General features: G+C 46.5%; 1 protein-coding gene and 1 pseudogene across 1 annotated transcript; one reads left to right on the top strand and one right to left on the bottom strand.

Moving 5' to 3' along the window:
• Window positions 1–845: 845 nt before the first annotated feature.
• Fam89a (family with sequence similarity 89 member A) lies at window positions 846–16,622 on the bottom strand. The gene is made up of 2 exons (XM_003473484.4): window positions 16,279–16,622; window positions 846–1,908 (listed from the first exon to the last, which is right to left on the bottom strand). Exons 1-2 carry the CDS (start codon window positions 16,534–16,536, stop codon window positions 1,642–1,644), a joined length of 525 nt encoding a protein of 174 aa, XP_003473532.1. The 5' UTR covers window positions 16,537–16,622; the 3' UTR covers window positions 846–1,641.
• Window positions 16,623–20,610: 3,988 nt separating this feature from the next.
• On the top strand, window positions 20,611–22,397 carry LOC100725490 (developmentally-regulated GTP-binding protein 1-like; annotated as a pseudogene).
• The last annotated feature ends 1,533 nt before the right edge of the window (window positions 22,398–23,930 follow it).

Raw genomic sequence — 23,930 nt, forward strand, 5'->3', positions numbered from 1 at the left:
TCCTGCCCTCTAGTCGTTTTGCAAACTTCTAAACCCACGTTTTAAAAAAATTGGCATGTTACTGTGTGAATTCGTATAATGCAGCCTTAAGTTTTGGAAGCTAAGGTGGTACACAGACAAGAGGAATCCATTCACAGTAAATGAGTCATGCGTCTGTGTACCAGAACAGGTGTCCTCCCTGCAAAGCATGCTTGGGCTCCCTCTCCAGCTTTCTCCCCAGCACCAAAGCAGACACCCAGTTGTTACCTCCTAATTCAATCTGGATCTGGGGGGGAAAGGTGCTGCTGAAGCCCAGACATCAGTTTTCCAAAAGCTCCCCAAGGGACCTTCATGGTAGTCAGGATGGAGAAAAGCAGACCTGAAGTTCAATTCGTTGCTCAACAGGGCCCAGCCTCAAAGAACCAGGGACCAGCAGGTGACCAGACTGAATGCTTCTTGTTCCTCTTGAAAGTTATGTCACAGGCTGAAGTCACTTACTAACACCCTTCACTGTAACTACTATCCACAGAGGAAAGGAGTATTCTGCCTTCTCCTGGTCTCAGTGCTTGACAGTGGCAGACAAAACACTTGGCTTGGGCTGTTGTGCTTTGGCTGTGCAGCCTAAAGGAAGTGCTGGTGAGCAGTTAACACAGAGGCAAGAAGAGGCCTGGAGTCCACAGAGGCCTAGCTGTTAGTACTGCTCCACCACTGATACATGATCACTCAAATTGAGCAGAGGAATAAATTTACTTTCAGACTTATTTAATGAGAAAAAATCCTACATTCAATATGTGATTGGACTCACATTCGGGTTATAAAAGCTGACGATTCTGATTTGAGAACAAAATACAGGACAACAGAAAGAGTTTATCATTTTATCCTCATGTTTAATCTATAAAGTATAAAGTTTTCATGAAGTACTTTAATAAATATATTAAGGCATAAGGTATTCACTGTTTTCAGTGGAGGGTATGGTTTGCTTTCTAACATGCTAGTTTACATTCAGAGTCTTTAGGAACAGAAATGTCTGCTGTCTTACAGTGAATGATACAAAACTTTAGCTTGTTCTGATTTGGGTTTTCCCCACTCAGCAGACCTCTGTATTACCTCCCTTATTCCTCTACCTAATAAAGGGGCAGTGGGCAGGCTGAGAAAAGGCAGCTTACTTGTGTGGCAGTGTTTGCTTTTTTAGTAGAAAGATCTTGTAAGTCACTTGGACAGTTAGGACATAGCTCATAATAAATAAGGCTTGGCAAAGAGGCTGAAAGTCTCTTGAAGCAGTAAGGGAAGCTGCAGGCTACACTGAAGAAGGTGACAGTAACATTAAGATGAAGACTTGGAAGTGACCAGCTAAACATCACCTCAAGGGGGCTGTAGCTTAGCCTCCTACCGCACCCCTTGTTACAGTCTTGCTGTGAATCCCCAGTAGTGTGCCTCACACAAGCAAGCCAAGGACATTCTCAGTATCTTTCTGTAACCCAATTAGACACTAGCAGACTGCCATGGTGTGTCAACAAACTCCCTACCCACAAAATAAACTGGTGGTATGCATCTCGGGTGCCATTGACTGTCCACTTCGAGGGAAGAACACTTTCTTGCAGGAGATGAAGCTGATGCTAACAGGATCCAGTTTAAACCCACCCCCACAACTGCTCCAAGGCCCTAGATAGATTCCAGAATCCAGTCGCTGCTGGAGAGGGGAGAGACAGGCAGCAAGAAGTCTCCAGGAGGGCCTCGGGTCCTGCCTTCATGGAGGGAGGCTTGCTCCCGGAAGTCCTCTTCCTCCTCTTCATCAAAGAAACCGTTCTCCAGTGCATAAGGGCAGTCAGGGCTGGAAGCAGCCTGGCATGCCCCCTTGTACTCCTGGATGGACTCATAGAGGCTATAAAGCTGACAGAGCAAGGACATATCCAGCTGGCGGAGGCCAACCTAGAGGGAAGGGAGGAGATAAAAGTGAGAAATCAGCACTGGAGTCTAGTTTTACTCCAGCACCCAGCCAGCTGTCTGCCTGCACTGTGAGCAGTGCATAGCATTATCAGCTACCTGTGTCCAGGGAGGGTCACACCTGCCTGCTGAGTCTGCTACAATGCTCCGGAATATTCTATGGTCCCAGCTTGCCTGCCATGTTGCTGCCAAGACACACATGTGTCCTTTCCCCAGGATCAGGTATGGAGATGGCTCACATCTGCTTTCTTTACCATTATGTTAGGATCAAGTAATGCACACTCATTCTCTGGCCCCTTCCTATGACTGCAGCTCACCAGTCAGGGAACAAGCTGCCCCTTATCTCTTCCACTTGTGACCTGCTGAGCCTGGCTTATGGTAAAATGTCAGAGGGCAGGCTCCTCTCCCAGAGCAGTGCAGTCATCCCACAGTGGCGGCGGGCCCCACCCCAAAGCAGCTGCATTACTCTGAAGAAGCCTAGGACAGTAGGACACGGCCCTACACTTTCTCCAGGAAACTGCTGGTGATGCAAAAGCAAGTGGTGACAGAACAAGAACACTTGCAAAAGACACACGCTTGTCTGCCTTCAAGTTCCTCCCCTCCTTACACCCATTCCAGGAGAAAGGGCACACTCAGTCCCCAACAGAGAAGGCTTAGCTGTCTGGAGATGCAAGGAGCCCAGTGTGTCCTAACCTTTCATGTGTATGAGAGCCACTGAGATCCCATTCAGTTTGTGGATTGTGCCTCAGAAGCTGATACAATGTGGCTGTGCTTCCAACAAGCCCCCAGGGATGCCGCAGGCCCTGTTCTGTGTGACAAGGGGAAGAAACTCATCAAGATGTAGGACACCTGCCTCCTGACCCACCAAACTCGGGTCCTTCTTTCCTTATCTCAATGCCATGGCTGATGCAGAATAATTCTCTTACCAGATACCAGTAGGATCACATGAAGTCCATGTTAATAAGCAGTACTGAGATGCTTTCTGCACTTAGAGGCTAACAACAAAAAGGCACATATGTGTGCATACCCATGCACATGTGTGTGTGCGCACATGTGTGCACACACACACACACACAGAGGGACATGGGATCCATGGTCTCTGTAGCTGCTGAAAGGACTCCTCCACCAGACTTCCCATGAAAGAAAATTTGACTTTCTCAAAAGTAAGCTATCTTGGGATAAAACTGGGTGTTCTTAGAGCTGAGTCTTTGTGCCCTTGAACCCTGGCTGTCTCCTCACTGCCTATGGCAGACACAGAATAAGAACTGTCTCCCCAGTAGTTAAGGGAGATCTCCTAAATACAGGAGGGTTCTACTGTTTGCCTGGACACACCTCATGCTGCTGGAATTCCTGAAAATAGCTTTTCTCAGGAAAAGATCTCAGCCACAAGTCAGAACATGGTCTCCAGGCCCAGCTATGCTTTTTCAATGGCTTTGTTGAAGTCCACACCCTTAACTGGCCTCTAAAATGAGGACCTGGGACTGGGCTACCAATCTGTGACCCTCTGTAGATGTTGCTTGTCTGTCCTGCATGAATGACCAAAACCCACAGGCCACTTTCCTGGGCTATTCTGGAAGGTGTACTAAGCTCAGTGGTTTCCTGCTCTTCAAAGCACACCTCGGGCAGGTAAGCAATGTGCTCAGGCCCATCAAGGTCAGGTGCTTTTTTTCTTGACTATAGTTTGGCCATATACACACAAGTGTGTGTCATGAGAAAGAAGGGCTCTGCCATCATTTAAAACATCACCCAGATAATTCTGATGCACAGGCCCACTGAGAACCAGCATCCTCACAGCCTGCCACCTTGTACAGAGCACAGGGCAACAGCACAGCATGTACCCTCCCTCCCATCCCACCTCATTTACACTGAGGTGGAAAATCAGCCAAGCTGTGCAAGAAAGGTCCCCCACATACCTAGCCACCTTCACCAGTAGATATCAGGGGATGCCAGGATAAAAATTAATCACCAAACTCTCCTGGTCAGGGAGAAAGTACAGCTGAACTCAAAGAGGGAAGGGCTCCAGCAATGAGACCCTCAGATCTGGCTACACCTTTGCAAACAGACAAATGGTGTCACCTAGCTACCACCTCCCAGGCTTGCATTCTTAACATCAGGGCCCTTAACATCAAGGGCACTGACCCCACAAAACTGTGCTGCTTTTTGAACCGAAGTTTCTCCTCATTGTTGGCTTTCTGTTTATCCACAACCCTGTCATGAGATTCTAAGTAAACCCAAATATGCCCATCTCTCCTGTATTAAATCCGAATTTAATACAGGACTGGTAACTTTAATAACATCACATCCTCCCAGAATCACACCAATACAGTATTGGCTTTAAATATCACAGGAGTGGCTAGAGCCCAGATATACTTGTATGCAGTCATTCTGACACTAACTAGCAGGGTGGGGAGCCTCAAGACTCTTTCTCACCTCAGGAATGGACCACGGAGACACCCTAAGGGCACCAAGCCACATGCTGACTCCACCTTCCAGGGCACATCCAGGGAGAGTGCAAGCTGGGCTCCATGACTGTTAACCAAAGGCTCTGACCTCCTGTGACCCCTTGGCACCCAAAGACCCTCTGATCAAGATGCCATTTCCAATGTATTCGGCTGCTCCAGGACATGCCCCTGGCAGGACATGTGCTGGGACCTCCCAGTGCAGAAGCAGCCAGGTGACTCATAAAGCTGCCCTGTCATCGGGCGGGACACTGGCCTAGAAAAGTCTGACCCACCTAGAACATGGTGCAATTCTGCACTCACCTGTTACACAACTGTCTGAGCATGTGCCCTACACTTGGGGATGTTAACAAGGAGCTGAATACACATGCACACACACACACACACACACACACACACAGAGGCACGCACACACTGGTATTCATGCCAGCTGCTTGAGGCCCCAGATGAGCTCTTCCAGCTGAGCAGAAATCCTGAGCTGCAGTGAGGGTTGGCCCTTAGCTCCTCCTTCCCTGAGGCCACTTACCACTCTGCATTTCTGTGGGAGAGAACACCTCAGGGCAGCCTCCCATCATTGGTCTCACAATTCTGTAGGCTGTGCCCCTGCTCATCGGTACACACACTTGTCAGGTTGAGTCCTTTGCCTAGACTGCCAGCCACGCGTCCTCACTGCCTCCTGGGCACCTGGTGGGCAGCAGCTGCCCTGATCCTCAACTGACTGAGTTTCTCTTTCCCCTCACCCTGTCTGCTTCTTTAGGGTACCTGTGGTTCTCCGCTTTAGGTCAGAGTATGCAGATGGGTCTCCTTCCCCAGCTGCAGGACACGCTCCTTCAATGAAGTGCCTTTTTGGATCCTCAGTACCCAGCCCAGAGTTCTGCATAGCAGATATGCAGATCTTTGATGACTGAGTTGAGAAAGCTGGTTGTCAAGCTCTCAGATGCCCTCCAAGGGGCATCTACCTTGGTATGGGTGGCACTGGGACTTGACCATACCCCTTTGGCACCCACAGAAACAGCAGGACTGAACTAGCAGGCCATGCAGAAAACACCAGAACCTGAGTACCTCTATGACTCCTCCATCTTGCCAGAGGCCAATCCCTCTGTGCTGAAGGGATGGGGTCTGTGATATGGGAAGTGGACAGAGGGACTCACCCAGAGAACTACTCTAAAGGACATGGTTAAATTATCCATGAACAAGAACTGTTCCTCCTGCCAGAAAAAGTGGGCCAGGAACCCTTTAGCCAGTCCACTGACACCGCCTGTCCCTGAGTCCTAGCAGGGAGGCCTGTGTTTTAATGATATGGCCACATCCATCCTGGGTGACACTGCTGTCCTCACTCATGGCTTGTTTCAGAATATACAGATCTCTTGTATTCATGCACACTTTGAATATTTAGAGAGGCTCACTTACTTTGAGAAGTTAATGCAAGAGTATCACGAGTTTAAGCCCAGCCAGAGCAATGTAAAAAAATAAAAAGGGCTGGAGATTAACACAGTGCAAAAGCCCTGAATTCAATTCCCAGTACAAAAAACAAAATAAAACCCTCAAGTCTTGCAATTTATGATCCTTTATGCTAGACTCTCAAGACAATGGAGAATAGTCAACAATCCACTGTTGCTGTAAATTGCTAGAGCCCTTCCTGTCTCTGTTCAGGCTTCCTGCTTCCTTCCTGGTCATTCTCTTCTGATGGGCTCCCGTACCCCTCCCACCACCACACAGGTGTTCATCAGCCACAGCATCCCACCTGCTACTTGTGATAACAGTGGGCTCAATTCAGGGATAAGCCTCAGACAGATGGTGGCTTCAGCTGGGTTTCAAGTCACTAAAGTCTCCAAATACCTCTGACGGCCCCTACTGGGGAGGGGCAGTTCAAACTAGAGAGCCATTGCTACTGGCAGAAAGGGCTTAGAGGAGAGGAGGCTTTGGGTGGAAATCTGTGTTGATCCAAAACGAACATTGTGGGCTGGGGATGTGGTTCAGTGGTACAGTGCTTGCCTACCATGCACAAGGCTCTGAATTCAATCCCCAGTACCACAAAAAAAAAAAAAAAAAAAAAAAAAAAAAAACCAGCACTGTGAATAACTCAAGATTTTTTAGAAATAAAAAAATTTAAGAACTTTCTATTTCACTTAAGAAATTAAAATTAGAGCTGGGGATTTAGCTCAGCAGCATAAGCGCCTGCCGTGCAAGTACGCAGTCATGAGTTCGATCCCTGGTACCAATAAAAAAAAAAGAAATTAAAATTAAATATCAGTCATTCATTGGTGTGTTTAAGAGTCACAAACATGAGCCGGACATGGTGGCTCATACCTGTAATGCCAGCACCAGAGGCTGAGGTGAGAAGATCGTTGTGAGTTCAAGACCAGCCTGAGCTACAAAGTGAGCTCAAGGCCAGCCTGAACTGCATAGCGAGATCCCGTGAAACACAAAGAACTTTTTCCCAAATCCAGCCAAAAGTTGAAACAAATCAAATATTTTCTTATTTCTGCCCCAGTGCAGCAGGACAGAGGGAGAAGCCTGAAGACAGTTTGTCTGGAAGCTCATATCAGGACCCTCTCTGACATGATGGCCCCGTCCTCACTAATCTCTGCAGCTCAACCTAAACAGAAACAATTCCGATGCAGACAACATGATAGGGCTGCTCCTTTGGAGTGATCCTTCCCACTCCCTCCTTCATGCCCTTCCATCCCTCCCTAATCCTTGTGCTGAAGACATAGTAACTGCTAAACTTTTTTTTCCATTCAAGACTAGAGAGCAACACAGTGCAAAGGCCCTGGATCCACTTCTCAATACAAAAAGCCACAAATCCAAAACTGCCTTGGCACAACTATGTAACACTTTACCATTGAGCCACAGCCAGTCTCTTTTTAAAGGTTATTTTGAGACAAGGTCTAAATTACCCAGGCTGACCTCAAACTTGTGATCCTCCTGCCTCAGCCGCCAGAGTAGCTGGAATCACAGGTGTGTGCCACTATGACCAAACTCTAAATCTTTAGGTTTCCAGCATATCTGATAGCCTTTGTAAAACTCCTCCTCAATCCTTAGTGGTGTAAGCAGCTGTGAGGTTTAACTTATAGAAATGTCTCTTTTAAGAAACAGGAACTAGATGCAGGTGGTTGAAGTCCATTGCAATGCTCCATCCAGAGAAAAAAGAAGATAAGCGCCACAAAGACCCTGTTCAGCACACAGCCTTCCTGCTCTGCCCTTCTTTTCCCTCCTTACAGCAGCCCCCCTCCCCCGCCTTGCAGGTGCCCCAAAGGCTTTGTGACAGCATTTCCCTTTCTTGTTATTGAGTAGGCTTTTAGAATTAAGTTCCCAGCCTTGCTGGATACCTAGTCTCTCATTTTAACTGGATGATCATGGTGAGACAGAAAAAAGAAGCCAGGCTTGGTGGAATATGCCTATCATCCCAGCACTCTCAAAGGCCGGGGCAGGTTCAAGCCCAGCCTTAACTACCAAGTTTGAGCCCTCAACTTACTGAGACCCGGTCTCAAAATTTATTAAAAAAAAAAAAAAGCTGGAGATACACTTCGTGTGAAGGCACTGGGTTCAACTCTCAGTACAGAAATAAATAAAGGGAGTGGGGCAAGGCTAAAGCCTTGTTTCCCCAGAACACCATAAGGGGCCATGACCCAGCTGGCGGCTGCCACATTCCTCCCTGCACTCCAGCCACTGCACCTGGTGGCAAAGATCAGAAAGGAACCCAGGCTCACTGCTGATATCCCCAAGCCCTTAAGTCTCAGCAGCCATGGTTCTGGTCATACCCTCACTTTCTCCACAGCTGTGGACTCATCCTAGATCCCCTAAAGCCACGCTAGGAGGTATCAGCCTGTGCAAAGGCTTAAAATTCGGCCCCTCTGACTATTACTGAAGTCCTCAGGTAGATCTTAGAAATGGAGGACACTGTGCATACACCTCTTCCTCCTCTATGTCAGCCCTTGCCTCTCACCTGCTTAAGTCAGTGGGGTAGGCTCCCTCCATGGACCACGGCCATGCTCAGCACAAGTCCCAGCAAAGCCTCCCTCAGGTGGTCCTGTAGAACTACTCAGGATTCTAATCTCAGGCGGAGTGGGCTACATGGGTTATGCTAAAAGGGCTTAGTAACAGTAACACCAGGGGTTATTAACCCTGAAGAATTCTGGAGGCCAGTAGTGACAGTGGTGGTTACAACATCAGACAGAAGACCTGTGGTAGCCTTGGAGAGAAGGCTGAGGCAGCCAGTGGAGGAGAAAGCTGAGACTGAAGCCCAAGGCCACCAGCACAGAAAGCGGCAGAAGCTTGACGTCTGAGGTCATTGGTGGCAGAGCACCCAGCAGAGCAGCAAAAGTTGCTAGAGGAGCTCCAGAAAGCCACCACAGGGCCCATAGGACTCACTGCCAGGGACTGGCAAGGTAGTGAGAAGCTGCTAGGGGCTAAAACTTTTTTTTTTTGAAGAGGGTCTCGCTATGTAGTTTAGGCTGGTCTTGAGCTTACTATATAACCCAGGCTGGCCTCAAACTCATGGCAGTCCTCTTGCCTTGGCCTCCCGCATACTGGTATTACAAGTGTGCACTACCACACCGGGCTCCTAAGCTATAATACCCAGAGTTGCAACACTAAGAACTAAGAATCACTGGTACTTAAGGTTCAGGGCCAGCCTGGACTACACAGTCAGTTAAAGACAAGCCTGAACTATAGTCAGACCCTGTCTCAAAAATCTAAAAAAAATTTCTTTTAAAAATGGTTATCTTTTAAACATGTAATGAATGTGTGAGCATATACAGATGGCTTGTAAATCTGTTTTAGAAAAGTCTTGGTAAATGGCCCAAATCTAATCAAGGTGTCTAGCTTGCATCCGGAGCACTGGACTGTAACTAAAGAAGGCAGAGACCTGATCGATGGTAACCTGGTTTCTGATAAAGGATGTGTTGACAGAAGGATGCTGACCTGCACACTTTTTAGCACAGGAAAGCAAAAGAGACACAGGCAGGGTTGGTGCAGAGTTAAAGGGCCAGAGGCCCTGCCTCCTGTGGACACCCTTCCCCATGAGCTTAAGGCTTCCTATGACAGTCTCCTCCCGTGAACAGAAACACACGTATCATTTGGTCACCTCACTTCCTGAGATTTTAGCCCCACAAAGCTTAGGACCATAAACAGAACAGCCATGGTGATTCAGAGGCAAAAGATAAACCAGCATGCATGACTGAGCCTCTAGATTAAGCCAAGCAGAACTTACCCACCTTGACACTTAGCTACACATTCCTCCTGTAGGCAAGGCCATCTGAGTGGAGCTCTCCGATCACCTCTAGCTGGGGACACCATGACACAGGGCTCATTCTGCAGCTTAGTTTTAACAAAGACATTCTTGTTCATCTCTAACCTAAACTAATATTGGTCCAGTTCCTCTCATTCAGTCCTAGACATAGGAGGAGAGCCATTGACAATTTTAAGAAAATTATTATTCTGTGATTATAAAAATAAAATATTCTAATTGCATTAAAAGCCCAAATGGCTCCTAATTATAGGGATTACCCTTCTGCAGTTCTCTGATGTGAATCAGATTTCAAATATTTGGGTCTTTATACTTTTAAAAATTACTGATGGTCCCAAAGTGTTTCAGTTTATGTAGGTTATATCTGTCAACTTTTATACTGAGAAACTTTAAAATACTTATGAATCCACTAAAACAATAAATTCTTTACACATTAACATAAATGATTTGATAAACTAATGGTTTTCATTTTTGTAATTTTTGGGTGCCCTCGGGGACAAACCCAGGGATCTTCACTCTAAGCTATATTTCTACTCCCTTTTTAATTTTTTGAGACAGGGTTTTGCTTGTTCATTTAATTGCCCAGGCTGGGTTTGAACTTGTGAGCCTCCTGCCTCTGCCTCCCAGAGTGCTAGGATTACAGTTGGCAGCCACCACCAAGACCAGCTGTAAATATTTTTTAATGTCTAGCATATCCACATCTGCATTTGTCCTTGTGACATGTTTTTTTTTTTTTTTTGGTTGAAACAAGTAATGAAAGCCTGTCTGCACTCATGTTACCTGGGAAGGGAGCATTCTAGCAGCCTTTTCAGACCATGTGCTGCTTTGCTAGAAGTGATGTGGAATTTGGAACTCTATCGATGAAATTTTCAGTTACATCAAAACCCATCTGTCTTGTACTTTTTCTTTATTCCTTTTTGTGTTTTGCACTTTGAATGAATCTATCATATTGTGCACTAATCCTAAGAAAAATGTGGAAAATGGATTCACTGAATTATACAGCTCTTCCAACTGCTGCATTTTCTTCAATAATAACAAAAATCACATTTCTCAAGTCACCATCACACACTTATGAACCCCAGGCATCAAACCTGAAGCACTGATAAGTATGGGCAGTAATGGAAAGAAAGAGACCCCATCCAGCAGGTTATCAGATTGGAGCCACCTTGATTCTAGAATGATCATATGTCCGTATGGTTTAAGGAGAAGCCAAGCTGTATAAAGACAAGACATCCACACGGGAGACATCCTACAAGGCCCTGTGACCCGGGCTACACAGACTTCAAAGCTGTACTGGAATCCTTCCTTATTATTTAATAAAAAGCTACTCCAGAGGTTTAAGAAAATGATTTCCCAGGCATACATTAGATTTTTCACAGGTATTACATCACTGCCCTCCAGAAAACTTGTCCCTTGTACCATCCCACCATGCATGAGGGCCCTTAGGTAGCCACGGTCCTTCAAGTCTTCGCTGGTTTTTTAGATACAACAACAGGATACTAGGGATGAGAAGCCAGTGGAGTCCATTACTTTGCATATCCATGGTCCAATCAGATGTTAAGCACCTTGGTTTTCTCTAATAGATATTTCTAATTCTAAGCACAGGAGCGGGTCTGCAGCTATACCTGTCCATACTTATTAAAAATAAAAACTCAAACTTTCTTCATCCCTCTGGATCAACCAATCACCCTCTCAGCATACCATCTGGTCTCTTCGTGTACCTCGGCCACCTCTCTACCAACTGCTCCTGCTTGGGAGGACAAGCGCTCTCCCAGGTCCCCAGTCTCCAGAAGAGACACAGAATGTGCTGGCCTGCGGGACCAGGCCACCCATGGCTCTCCGGGTCCTCAGGAAAGTGAACAGTGCTCACAAAAATGGTAAGAGGCCACATGTCTTAATGAGTTTCTATAGCCCGTAAGGCAAGCCTTCGCAGCTTCCAGATCCTGGAAAGGGTCTGTCCCCTTGATGAGTGTCTGGGGGAGCAAGCATAAGAAGAAATGAACAACTTTTATGGGGCCATGCAGCAGATGGGAGGCTGGGGCTCTGTCTAGAGGATGCTGGAAAGGGACAAATCTCTGACCAATCAGCCTCAGGGCTGGTGTGCTACTCCCTGGGCCTGTGGTCTGCATGTGTCATTTCTACCACAAGATCACTGGTATTCCAGGAGCAAAACTGTACAGCTTCCAGTTGCTGCTTGGTGAGGATGACTTGCAAGGGGCTATGGTCTCTTCCCAAGTGGGCCCTACATACACTTGTCCACCTGCCCTTAGAGCCACAGCCCTGATAAAACCAGACTTTCCAAACAGGGGAAGGGGCTGACATCTATTATCTGTGGAGCTCACTTGTCTGCTGCCCCTCTGAGGCCCTTCCAAGTGAAATGGTGCCCCAGGGCACTATGGCTTTTGACCAACAGAGGAAAAGGTTGTGCTATTTGTAAGACATTTGTGGGTTCCAGAAATGATCAGGTGATAGAGTGCTACAGGTAGGTAAAGCAGAGGATAAACAAACTACCTTCCATCCTTAAAGATTTTCAAGTCTTAGGAGTACAATAACCTCTCCTGGAGAAAATGACACACTTTTCTTTCTTGGGAGATATTCAGTCTCCAATCCCACATTTGTTCCCACCCTATCATTATTATTAGGCTGGACTGGGCTAACCAGGCCACCTGCAATGGGATGACTTAAACTAAGAAATGGGCCAAAACAGCATGAGTTTGCAGTCAGAGGTCAGGTTCTGACATGGAAGAAAAAAGTAAGATGGTACAGGAAGGGAACAGGCCTCAGTGGACTCTGGGTCTGGTCCATCTGTTGAACATATGCAGCCCTTTCAGAACATTTTGTCACAAAAAGTTCAGATTTCATCTCTATTCCTAATATGGAGTCTTTTTCATGAAAAAGAATTTTATCTAGAAAAAGCATCACACTGCTGTAAAGACACCAGGAGCTCTCTCTACATGTCATTAACAGCTAGAAACTTCCTACCTGTCCTCAGATCTCCATGGCACTTTATACCCAAAATTTGCCCAGTAAACACATTGAGTGTGACCTTAAAACATTTTCTGATTTGGGGGTTGGGGATTTAGCTCAGCAGCATAAGCACCTGCATTGCCAGTGTGCAGTTGTGAGTTCGATCCCCAGTACCGATAAAAAAGAAAAAGACAAAAAAAAAAAAATTCTCTGATTTAAGGCTGGGTATGGTAGCACATGCCTATAATCCCAGCATTTGGGAGGCTGAGGCAGGAGGATTATAAATTCAAGGCTAGCTGGGGCAATTTATCAATTTATCAAGGCCCAGGCTCACAATAAAAAGGGCTTTGGATATAGCTCAGTAGAAAGGCCCTGGGTTTGATCTCCAGTACTGCCAAAAACAAAAAATAAAAACCTCATAAAAGTGTCTAACAGGACTTTCCCTGAGTAATCACCCATTTCTGTGGCCCTCTAAACTTTCCAGATGGCCCCTAACAGGCTCCCAGGACTCAGCAGTACAGAATTTCACAGATGGGAGGTGACTAGGACAGGAAGTATTGAAACATGGAACTGAAACCACAGCTCTAAGCACAGCAGGGTGTCACCCAACATGGGTTAGAAGCCTCTGCCCTCCCAGGCCTGGGTGCTGGTTCCCTCAGGCCCCACCCTGGGTGACCCCACTGTCCCTCCTTTACTGTTGCACTAATTCTCAGGGCCCCAACCAGCTCTGCGGTCAGGTATCTCCAGGCGTAGATTGCTCTCCCGGCCCAGTTCCACATCCTGAAATGTGTAACACACTCTGACACTGATGCAATATGCAATATGTGCACCACCTTCCCCAAACAACTCCTCCCCATTCATTCTGCACTACAGGGAGGAGCCCCTCTTATCAAGAGTCCATTATCAAGTTCAAAACATCACCTTGTCACTGCCACACAATGGCACACCATGTGTCCCTGAAGATACTAATGTATACTACGGGAATGTTTGCAGTATGTGCCCCTCCCCAGAGCAAATCACAATGTGCAGTGTGATCCGTGTGTGTGTGTGTGTGTGTGTGTGTGTGTGTGTATAGGTGCATATGTGTGCAACAATTAAACAGGACTTTGGAGCCCAACACACCGAATGGGGTCTGTGATCTTATGGATATTCAACTCTAAGCACTGATTTGGGGGGAGGAGTATAAAATAGGTTTTCAGCTGGGCATAGTGACACATACCTATAATCCCAACATTCAGGAGGCAGAGGCAAGAGGATCAACACAAATTTGAGGTCAGCTTGGGCTACCTAGTGAATTAAAGACCAGCCAGACCTTCTTCAAAATAAATAAACCCAAAAGTAAGAATTCTAAAAACAAAACAAAACTAAACAAAAGAGAAACAGTCTTTGACTATCTATCCTATGGAGAATTTACAATAAGGATTAAGTAGGACAATGACTGTAAAGGACTTGTACTTTCCCTACACAGGATGCATCGGCAGTGACCATCTCTCCATGAGAAGCGTGTCATTTTTAATTGTTTTGCCTAGCTCCACTTTCCATAAAAATACTTAAGTCAACTTTCTTATCACCTTCTCGGCCTTCTGGGCAGCAGACTGCACCCCTCCTAGATAGCTCTCCCTGTGCATCTGCTGAGTCCCTGGGGTCCAGCCCAGACTGTGCCCTGCTCCTGCCAGAGGCGCAGGTTTCCAATAGCTCAGGCCATCTCCTCAGACCTCCTCAATCAGATTCCTGAGCCAGCCAGATTCAGGTTCACAGTTCTAGCTTTCTGCCACCTTCCTGGTGATCTCTGCCCTGACACTTGAGGGCTTTCTCCACTGCTGAACACTCCTGAAAGGAAGTTCTTCTGATTTCCACCTGAGGGGACATTTTCTCCCCACCCTGCGTTTATCAGTTCTGTCCTGATCTCTCTCTTTTTTTTTTTAACTTCAGTACTGGAAATTGAACCCAAGTCTTCACGCAGGCAGGAGCACTTTATCACTAAGCTACATCCATTCCCGACTTCTGCCCATGGCCAGTTAGTTATGTTGTCATTGTGGTCGTTGTTCCCTAATTTGACCTCATACTTTCAAATTAACGGATCCACACAGACATTCTGCAGATAATTCAGAAGTGAATGCCCTGATCTTTTGGGGCAAGGCCTCCCCAGTGGGAATCTCAGCATGAGGTGCCCTTTGGGACCCACTGCCCCAGGTCAATAAATCTCTTTAAGGCCCACAAGATAGTAACTTTTAAAGACCTGTGACAGCACTTGAAGGGAACTTGCCAAAGCCTGTAGCCATACCTTGTATTTATCATTGTAAGTACCAGGCAGATTATCGAGATGGCTGTTTATTTTCCCTGTGCTTCACATAGTTATGGGAGGGGAGCTCTGGACCAAGGTGTAATTATGAGGCAGCTCCTCCTTCACACCAGCAGGGATCTGGAAAATACTTCCGGTACTGGTTGGCCCCCAGCCATCAATGCAAGTCTCAAGTCTCAGGGAACGTGTTTATAAACCAGAGCTTCACAACAGGAGTGGCTCTGAGCTTGTCCTGCCTCTCATTCAAGAAAGGAACAGGGTGGGTCTCCTTCCTATTTCACCTCCAACTTACACTATGTCCAAGTTCAGGCTGTAAACAAGTGGCTGCATCTAAGTAAAATGCTGTTCACCATCTCTACCACACTCCTGTCACTTAACGTTTTATTAATAAATAAAAACCACCGGCTTGGAACTTAAGAGATTTGGAAGCTTTTTCTGTTTGTTTTTTGCTCTAGGGATTGAACACGGGGCCCTCACAGAGCTATGTCCCCAGTTGTTTTTATTTTTATATCTTATTTTGAGTTCTTTAAGCAGGGCTTGAACTCAACCAATCCTGTCGTTTTTACCCTCCCGGAGTGCAGGAATCAGGAGCGCACACCACCACGTGGGCCCGGGCTTAAGTGGTTTTTAAAAAGCTTTTCAGACAATCAAAAATCACTTCAATGCCGGGTGCGGGGTGAGCCAACTTCTAACTGATTAAGAAGTGTGAAGGCTGCTTTCTAGATTCAGTTAAGTCTTAGTTTAGGAACAGATATGCTCCTAAAAAAAAATAAACTACGCGTAAGTTTAGTTTTTATAAGCAATATGTTAAATGCGCTGAATGTTTATTTAAGAGATTCCGTTAGCAACTTTTCGGCAACTTTACTCATAGCGGGAAATGCGGCATTTCTATCTTCGCTTTCCTTAGTAAAGCATTTATCCGGCAGAGGGGAGGGAAGAGATACCGGATTAGCCAGAGCACAGAGGGCGGCAGCGATCAGAGCCAGGGCAGCTTAGGAACGACGTCGTTTCCAATCACTTGGCCTGCGCCCGAAGGGAGGGCGCGCTGGGGCTTTAGACCGTCCGGGGCCCACGTCCCGGTGCCGGCTCTGCTCCCGGCGCCCCATAACCACGTGTCCAAGCCCACGCGCTTCACTCCCAGGTGTGGGATAGGCTAAGTCCCGCCACGCTTCTACTTCCCGTGGGACGGGGCACGGCTCCCCTAGGCACCTCACGGCCACGCAATCGGACTCCGGACGCGCGGCCAGCGTACGGGAGGGACAGCTGGGCAGCTGCCGTCCACCCCAGCGGCGCTTGAAAGCACCCCGGACGCGGCGGCATCCGGTCTCCCCTCCGAGGAGGTGCACCCCGCATCCTGCCCGCTCGCGGACTCTTACCATCTCCTTGCGCAGCAGCGCCAGGGCGGCGTCCAGGTTGGGGGGCTTGGCGCGCGGCCCTCCTGTCCGCGAACCGCCGCCGGCCGCGCCCCCGCGGTTCAACTCCTCCTGGATGCGCGACTTCTGCGCGTAGAGTCGCTCCAGGTGCCGCCAGCCGCCCGCCGCGCCGCCTGCCGCCGAGTGCAGCAGCCCGCTCAGGCTCTTGGGCAGCGGCGGCAGCCCGTCCACCCGCAGACCGCGCGCCCCGAGCCCGCTCATCGCGCGGCGGAGGACACCAGCAGCCCGCCTGCCCGCCTGCCCGCCTGCCACCGTCCAGGTCCGCTTCTCGCCCCGCCCCCGGGGACTCCACCCCGCGCCGGGCACGCCCCCTCTCGGGTCCCCGCCCCGATGGACACGCCCCCCAGGTTCCCCGCCCCCCCACCCCAGCGCTCCTCCTTTCCCCTGCGGGACCCAGGGTCCCTCTGAGATCCAGAGCCCGGCCGAGCTCGTCTGCACCCTTCCCGGCGCCCCCGCTCACCTCTAGCCCGGCCCAATCCTCCCCTGTTCCCATCCAGCTCAAGCCACCACTACCTTGTCACGTGGCTGAATCCCATCCGCCTGCCCCACATCCCTGCCCACCTGCCCCACCGAACCGGCCTGGCTGCGCTCCATCCTGTCCAGCTCCCAAAGCTGTGAGGAACTGCGTGGGGGCGCCAGCTCCAATCCGATGGCTTCGAGGAAGAAACCAAGGATCAAGTCCCAGGGAAACCAGGGAGGGCTCGTACCCGGCTCGCTGGCTAGGGGGAGGCAGTGTCCCCAGGCCGGCCTACTGCAGCCAGAAGAGCCCTCTGGGAAACTTCAGGTGAGCTATAGACAGCCTCTCAGCTGGGCCTTGAACATGAAAATGCTTCTAAATTGAAATGCTTGGAAAGTAAGGGAAGAGATTAAATCTCAGAAATCAACTCTGGGAAAAATAAACGCCACTTACACCTCCAAGATGAGCGAAGAAAGGGAACAATGCACTTTCCTAGAAGACTGAAAATGACCCACAGCTGCACTTAGATAAAAGTCAGGGAGACAGGGAGTAAGGATTTCCCCACCCCCCACCCGTCAGTGAGGGAGACTTCATGCAGCGTGGAGAGTGACTGAGTTCGAGGCCGTGACTATTGAGTTTAATTATAAAGGGACTTAATTGGTCTAAATGCATTCAGTAGGAGCATAATTATACTGGTAAAGGTTTCTGAGTGATTCAGACACCCGACATAAAAGCACCTCCTAGTTTGTAGGCTTGCTTACCTGTAATCTACCACCTGTCGAGCCACCCCAGAAGCACTATGTGAAACTGGCCTATGTCCCTTCTGGACCCTTGGCACAGGGGAGAGGCTTCTGGTAGTTGCCTACTGTCAAACATTCATTCACTCTTCTGTTATACCAGTGAGTGTCTTTGGCAGTGTTGCCAGTGGACCGGTGTGGGCGGAAGGAGGGAAAGCTACCTGGCCTGCTTCACACCCCAAGTGGATTCCTTTCATTTTGTCTGTCCTGCTATCTCTTCTGCAGTACCTGGCTGACATCACTCAGATTGGCTGATGGGAGGGTTGGCTCCAGGTGAAATAAGAGATCATTCCAAAGCTCTGAGGCACTGAAATGGCCTGAGGACGTCCCTCAGAGGATGAGGGTACAGAAAGACAGGGTTAGGTCCAGCTGGAGACCCATACAAGGTCGGTGTCAGAACACAATGCCAACGCCACATTTCACTTTTTAAACTTAAAAAAAAATTGGGAGTGGGGTGAGGATTTAGCTCAGCAGCATGAGTGCCTGCAAGTGAGTTCAATTCCTGGTACAAACAACAAAGAAAATTTTTTTATAGATAGGCTCTCACTATATAGTCTAGGCTGGCCTTGAGCATTCGATGTGCCCTCAGACTGGCCTCAAACTCATGATCCTTCTGCTGTCACTGGACAAGGTCTGAGGAGCTCCCCCAAGAAGGAAGTGGGGGCCTCAATTCACCCAACTCATGATGTAGGTTGTAGGTTTCCTGATTCTATTACAGAAAAAGAATTTTCAAGACATGTCAGTGAGAGGCATAAAGAGGTTTATTAGGCAGAATTTTAAAAGTATACACGCAGTGTGAACCTTCAAGAGAGAGGCACATGATGGTCAGAATTTGGGATTGTTGTCTTCAAGATGGATGACCTAGAATGTGTATTCCTATTGGTTGTCAAGTTGCCCATCTAGCAGGCTGGGACCATGTCAGAATGCAAACCATGTTCTGTGTGTGTTTGAAGCTGAGATGCTGCCTGCTTCAGGGGAAGAAGGGCAATTTACAGGTGAAAGGCAGCCCAGAGCCCACTTTACAGGCTAGCTGTGTTTTTTTAAGGCCCTTAGGAATTTTTTTTAATAAGTTTCCTCAGAGGGAAAAAGATCTGAGTAACTTTGTGTCCTGAAGCTGCCGTTTTTAAAAAAGTACAAGTCAGGCACACACCTGGGGAGGCTGAGAAAGCAGGATCACGGCTGCTTGAGATCATCTGGGCCACAAAATGGGTTCAAGACCAGCCTGAACTGCATAGTGAAACCCTGTTTTAAAAAGATCCCCTCCTCCATACACACACCCCAAAAAGGTACAATTTGAAAGTTAAATATGTCTTGTCTCCTTTTTACCTATTTTTTTTTTTCTATCCTGCCTCCATACCTCAGCTTCCTGAGTGCTCCCAACCTTATAATTTTAAAAGTAAATTGTGCGTTCTGGTATGTACTCAGGATGAAGATGCTGAGATCCATATCAACAAATAGCATCTCAAACTGAGTTGGAATTTGTACAAAATTTCTGTGGTGATAATTAAGGTTATTTGTATAAACCTAAAATATTTATACTGTAGCCTACCGATATTTTGACATCCTTAGGAACCAGCAATACCTGCTTTTATTTGTTTATTTTGTTACGCTGGAGACTAACCTGGGGCCTCACCGCTGCTGGGCAAGCACTTTGCCACTGAGCTACATCCCTAGGCCAATGACTGCTTTAATTAATTTATTTTATTTTTTTGAGACACTCTCACTATGTAGCCCAGGCTGACCTGAACTCATAGTAATTTTTTGGCCTCAGTCTCCCAAGTTCTGGGATTATAGTTGTGTGCTACCACGCCCAGCCCAGTGGCTGCTTTTAAAAAAAAAGTAATAACTTCTGAAAATGTGTGTTCTTTGCTCTAATCTGCTAAAATATTGTTTTGGTCCATTAAAATGCTAAAACAAAATACCTTAGGTTTGGTAATTTATAAAGAGAAACTTTAAAAAATGTATTTGTACTTGTTTGCGGAACTAAATGTTTCATTGTGGAGAGTTGATGCATGTACACAGACAGCATCTGAATTCCTTTTTACTTCCCCTTCCCCAACTCCCCTAAGCAACACACTTTGTTGCCCAAAACTATGGGAACAGGGGATCTTCACACAGAGCACCAGCAGATTTGGTGTGTGGCAAGGGCCTGTTCCTCCTGGCTGGCATCTTCTGTGTCCTTACCTCGTCACCAGGTGAGTCTTAAGGGGCCTTGGGACTGAAATAAGGAACTTACTGTCACTCTTTCGAAGAAGGTTCACTGACTCCCAGAGAGAAAAAAGAAGTTTTAGGATGCGACAGTAAGGGGCTGGGGAAGCGCTTATTAGCTAGAGATTTAGAGCACGGTTCTAAACTGTGATGCATCTCATTCAAGAGCAAGTGCAGGCGCTCGGAGAATGAGATGCATCACAGTTTGGAACCGTGAACATGTATCTGAAGGGGTGGAAACCCCAAGAAAAAGTAGCTCACCCCCTAGAAGGGCATTAGTCCATTTTACAGGTATACATGTGTTTTTTTAAACATAATTTGAATATTCTTTGGATTCAGTCAACCTGTTCCTTTATTTTGAAATCGGGCTCCTGTTACTTGCTCTCTCAATTAAGCCAATTTATGGACTTTTATACAATTCCTAAGGAATTTTGGGCAGGATGGGCCTGTAGGGAAGGAGTCTAAATTTAACCAAAGGAATGCTGATATGCATCGCCTGGGGTAACTTCCAGCTGGTTCCAGGAAGTTGCAGTCTTTTTTAGTTATGATTTCCTTGTCTCCTTTCTATGTATCTTTTATTTCTTTTATCCTACCCCGGTCTGAGGCAAAGAGTCAGCCCCTAATTCTATTCACGAGGACCATATCCTCACGACCCAGACACCTCTAGAGGGGCGGCACACCTCAGGGCAGCTCCTCGTGCCACTGCCTTCTGGGTTAGGTTTCAACATAGGAAGCCGGTGAGGAACGTGTTTTCAGTACATAGCAAGCACCAATGTTCCAGACTTGAGCTGACGACAGTCAATGCTGCGAACCATGGACATGTTCACCTTCTTGTCCACTGTGGTCACTTCCCACCTGGTGCAGGACCCAAATGTAAAAACATCTGGAGAGTAACTGTGCAAGTGTATTTAGTTCAGCCTATAATTTTTCTGTAATTTTTAAAACAAGTTGTGAATATAAAAGTGTATACAAAGCCTCTCAAAGATCTTTTTTTATTTTTAAAATTTTTCATTTTAAACAGAAAAATAAAAATAATAAAACAATTTCAAAATAGGCTAATAGGAGAGTAATAATAATTAATATATTATGTATTGTCACATTCATAGTAGGGGTTCAGAGTACAAGATATAGGCATGAAATATCTAAAAAAGGAGAGCCAGCTTAGTGTGGAGGTGACTGTGTACCCCTGAACTCATCAACTCAGGAGCAACACTTTAGCAAAGATTGTGGAGACGGAAGTTGAGATGGCTTGAACTCAAAAGAATAAGGCGTGCATCACCTAAGGCTGCTTAAGGCTCGCCTTGCTAAGCTTTGCAGAGAACTCATTACACCAAAAGGCGGTGATGGTGGTGGGCCAGGAGAAGGTTTCGATGTGGCCAAGACTGGTGATGCTCCAATTGGGTTTGTGGGGAAGTCAACAGTGCAGAGTTACCTGGCAGGAGTATATTATGAGGTGGCAGCCTGTGAGTTCACTACTCTGATGTCCTCAGATGCAAAGTGCCAAGATCCAGCTCCTAGATCTCCAGGTTTCACTGAAGGAGCCAAGGATGGGAAAGGTAGAGGTCATCAAGTCACTGCAGTGACCTGTACATGTCATTTGATCCTGATTGTTCTGGATGTCTTGAAACCCTTGAGACACAAGAGTAAAACAGCACATGAGCTGGAAGACTTTGGCACTCACTTGAATAGCACATCTCCTAACACTGGCTTTAAGAAGAAAGACAAGGAAGTCATTAATCTCACAGCCACTTGCCCTCAGAGTGAGCAGGATGCTGAAACTGTGAAAAGGATTCTGGCTGATTACAAAATTCATAATGCTGACATAACTTCGCTTAGTGATGCCAATGCTGATAAGCTCTTTGATGTGTGGAGGGAAACAGAGTGTATATCCTTTGTATCTAGGTATTAAACAAGATTGACCAGATCTCCACTGAGGAACTGGTCATCATCTATATATAAGATGCCACACTGGGTACCCACCTCTGCCCATCACCACTGGAATTTTGATGACTTATTGGAAAAGATCCGTGTCACAGTCAAACTAGTGAGAATCTGCACCAAACCCAAAGGGCAGCTGCCGGATTACACGTCTCCCCTAGTGCTGCCATAGTGCTACTTCAGGACCACAGTGGAGGGTTTCTGCCTGAAGATTCACAAAAATTTTATGAAAGAATTTAAATATTCTCTGGTCTGTGAAACACACACTTTAAAAGTGGGTAAAGACCATACATTGGAGAAGGATGTCATTCAGACTGAGAAGTGAAACCTTCGCCTTCCTCTTCCCCTCCCCCATCTGCTGGCCAACCATGACAGCTTTCCCAGGACCCAGGACCTTACTTAGTTCCTTCTGTTTTTGGCAGCTACTGAGTGGGAAATGGAGGAACCCAAACTGGGACTTCATTTATCTTACTGTGGTGTCACCTCCTATGCTGAATGGCATAAAAGACCCAGGAGGCCTGTCCTCTATGTGCAGTTCATGTACTTTTGTCAGATTTGTTCTGGGATGGGCCGAATGAGCAATGTACAGGAAAAGTACTTAGCCTGGTTTTGAATGTGAAATGGATAAAAATGTGACATTAAAAAAAAAAAAAAAGAAATATTGTCCCAAACAAAGTATTAGCATGAATCTTTTCCTTTTTTTTTTCTTTTCTTTTTTTTCCTTCTTTTCTTTTTTTTTTTTTTTTTTTTTTTTTTTTTTGTATTTTTGAGACACGGTCTCACTAGGCTGTTCAGGCTGGCCTTGTGCTCATTTGTGGCCGCTGGTCTCCAACTCACAACGATCTTCCTACCTCAGCCACTTTAGTGCTGGGATTACAAGCATGTGTTACCATATCCAGCCATGAATCTTTCTTTTCAATGAACTAAAAGAAACTAGCTGTATAACTAATTTAACTATCTGTCTATCTATCTATATATAAATTTCCTTTTCCCTTTATTTCTTTCCTCTTTCTTCCACTATACATTTTCTTTTCTTTTGAACAGTTTCTTCCTTTTTCACAGTATCTATTGTACATTTTGGACCCTCTTTGTTATTCAGTTTCTCACACTAATGAGACGATAGGAGGTTTATACATGTGGATCTGATTTATTTTATTTATGAGTATGATCTCGAGTTGCATTCATTTACCTATAAAAATTTCAAGTTTATCCTTCTTTATGGTTAGGTGGCATTCCATTATATTAAAAAAACCACATCTTTTTATCTGTTGCTTGGTTGATGAAAGCCTCTCAAAGATCTTTGTATTCAACTAGGTATACATATAAATGAAACCAAGAAGTTAACATGTAGTCACAGACTCGCTAATACAGTTTTTGAACTGTTACCTTGTTGTTTTGTAGTATTTATTTGATCAGGGATGTAGGCTATGGCTTTAGAGTGCTAAAGATTGAACCTGGGGCCCCACACATGCTGGACAGGTGCTCTACCATTGAGTTGCACTCCTAGACCAGGATAATGTTTTGGGGTTTTTTTTAGATGCTATAGCACAAAGTTGTTATAAAAATTAATTTTAAAAGTATTAACTATTTGATGTAATTTGTCAAGCACTGATAAAATAATTAATTGGAAAGTCAGTAGGCTGAGGAGACCCTGCAGCCCTGAGCTCCTACTTAAGCAAACTGAAACCCAGCACAGCTTAAACAAGTAAAACACAAGCTTAATTAGTCAGAAACTGCCAGGTAACCTCCAGCTGGGAACTCTCAGCTGGAGGGATCCAAGTAAGGCTCCTTATAAGAACAGAATTATTAAAACCCTCTTTACTCCTTGTTTTGTGTAAGAATGCATGTGGTACAGAAAGGTGTAAAGCCAAAGAGCTGATGCTTCCCCATACCCACCCCCACCCCAGGGCTCTCTAGGACTGAAGAACTACTGCTCGGATCTTGGCAGTGGAATTCACTCATAAATGCTTTCCCCTTCTGCGCCTGTGTCAGAGCCAGAACCACCTACCACAGGAGCTACCTGACTTGTGAGTTATTGTTTGCTCAGATAAACTCTGTGGTATTTTGACGTGCCTCAGTTTACCTTTCCAGGTTACTATTGTGAACTGCAGCGCTATGTTTGTTGAACATGGATGGATGAAGTTCAATCCACGCATAACTCAAGCAACTTGAATTCCACTGTGGGAGATACCGCA

This window comes from Cavia porcellus, unplaced genomic scaffold (genome assembly GCF_034190915.1).
Source record: "Cavia porcellus strain 051 isolate PalLab524CR breed Dunkin Hartley unplaced genomic scaffold, mCavPor4.1 scaffold_13, whole genome shotgun sequence".
In the NCBI taxonomy this organism is placed as follows: Eukaryota; Metazoa; Chordata; class Mammalia; order Rodentia; family Caviidae; genus Cavia; species Cavia porcellus.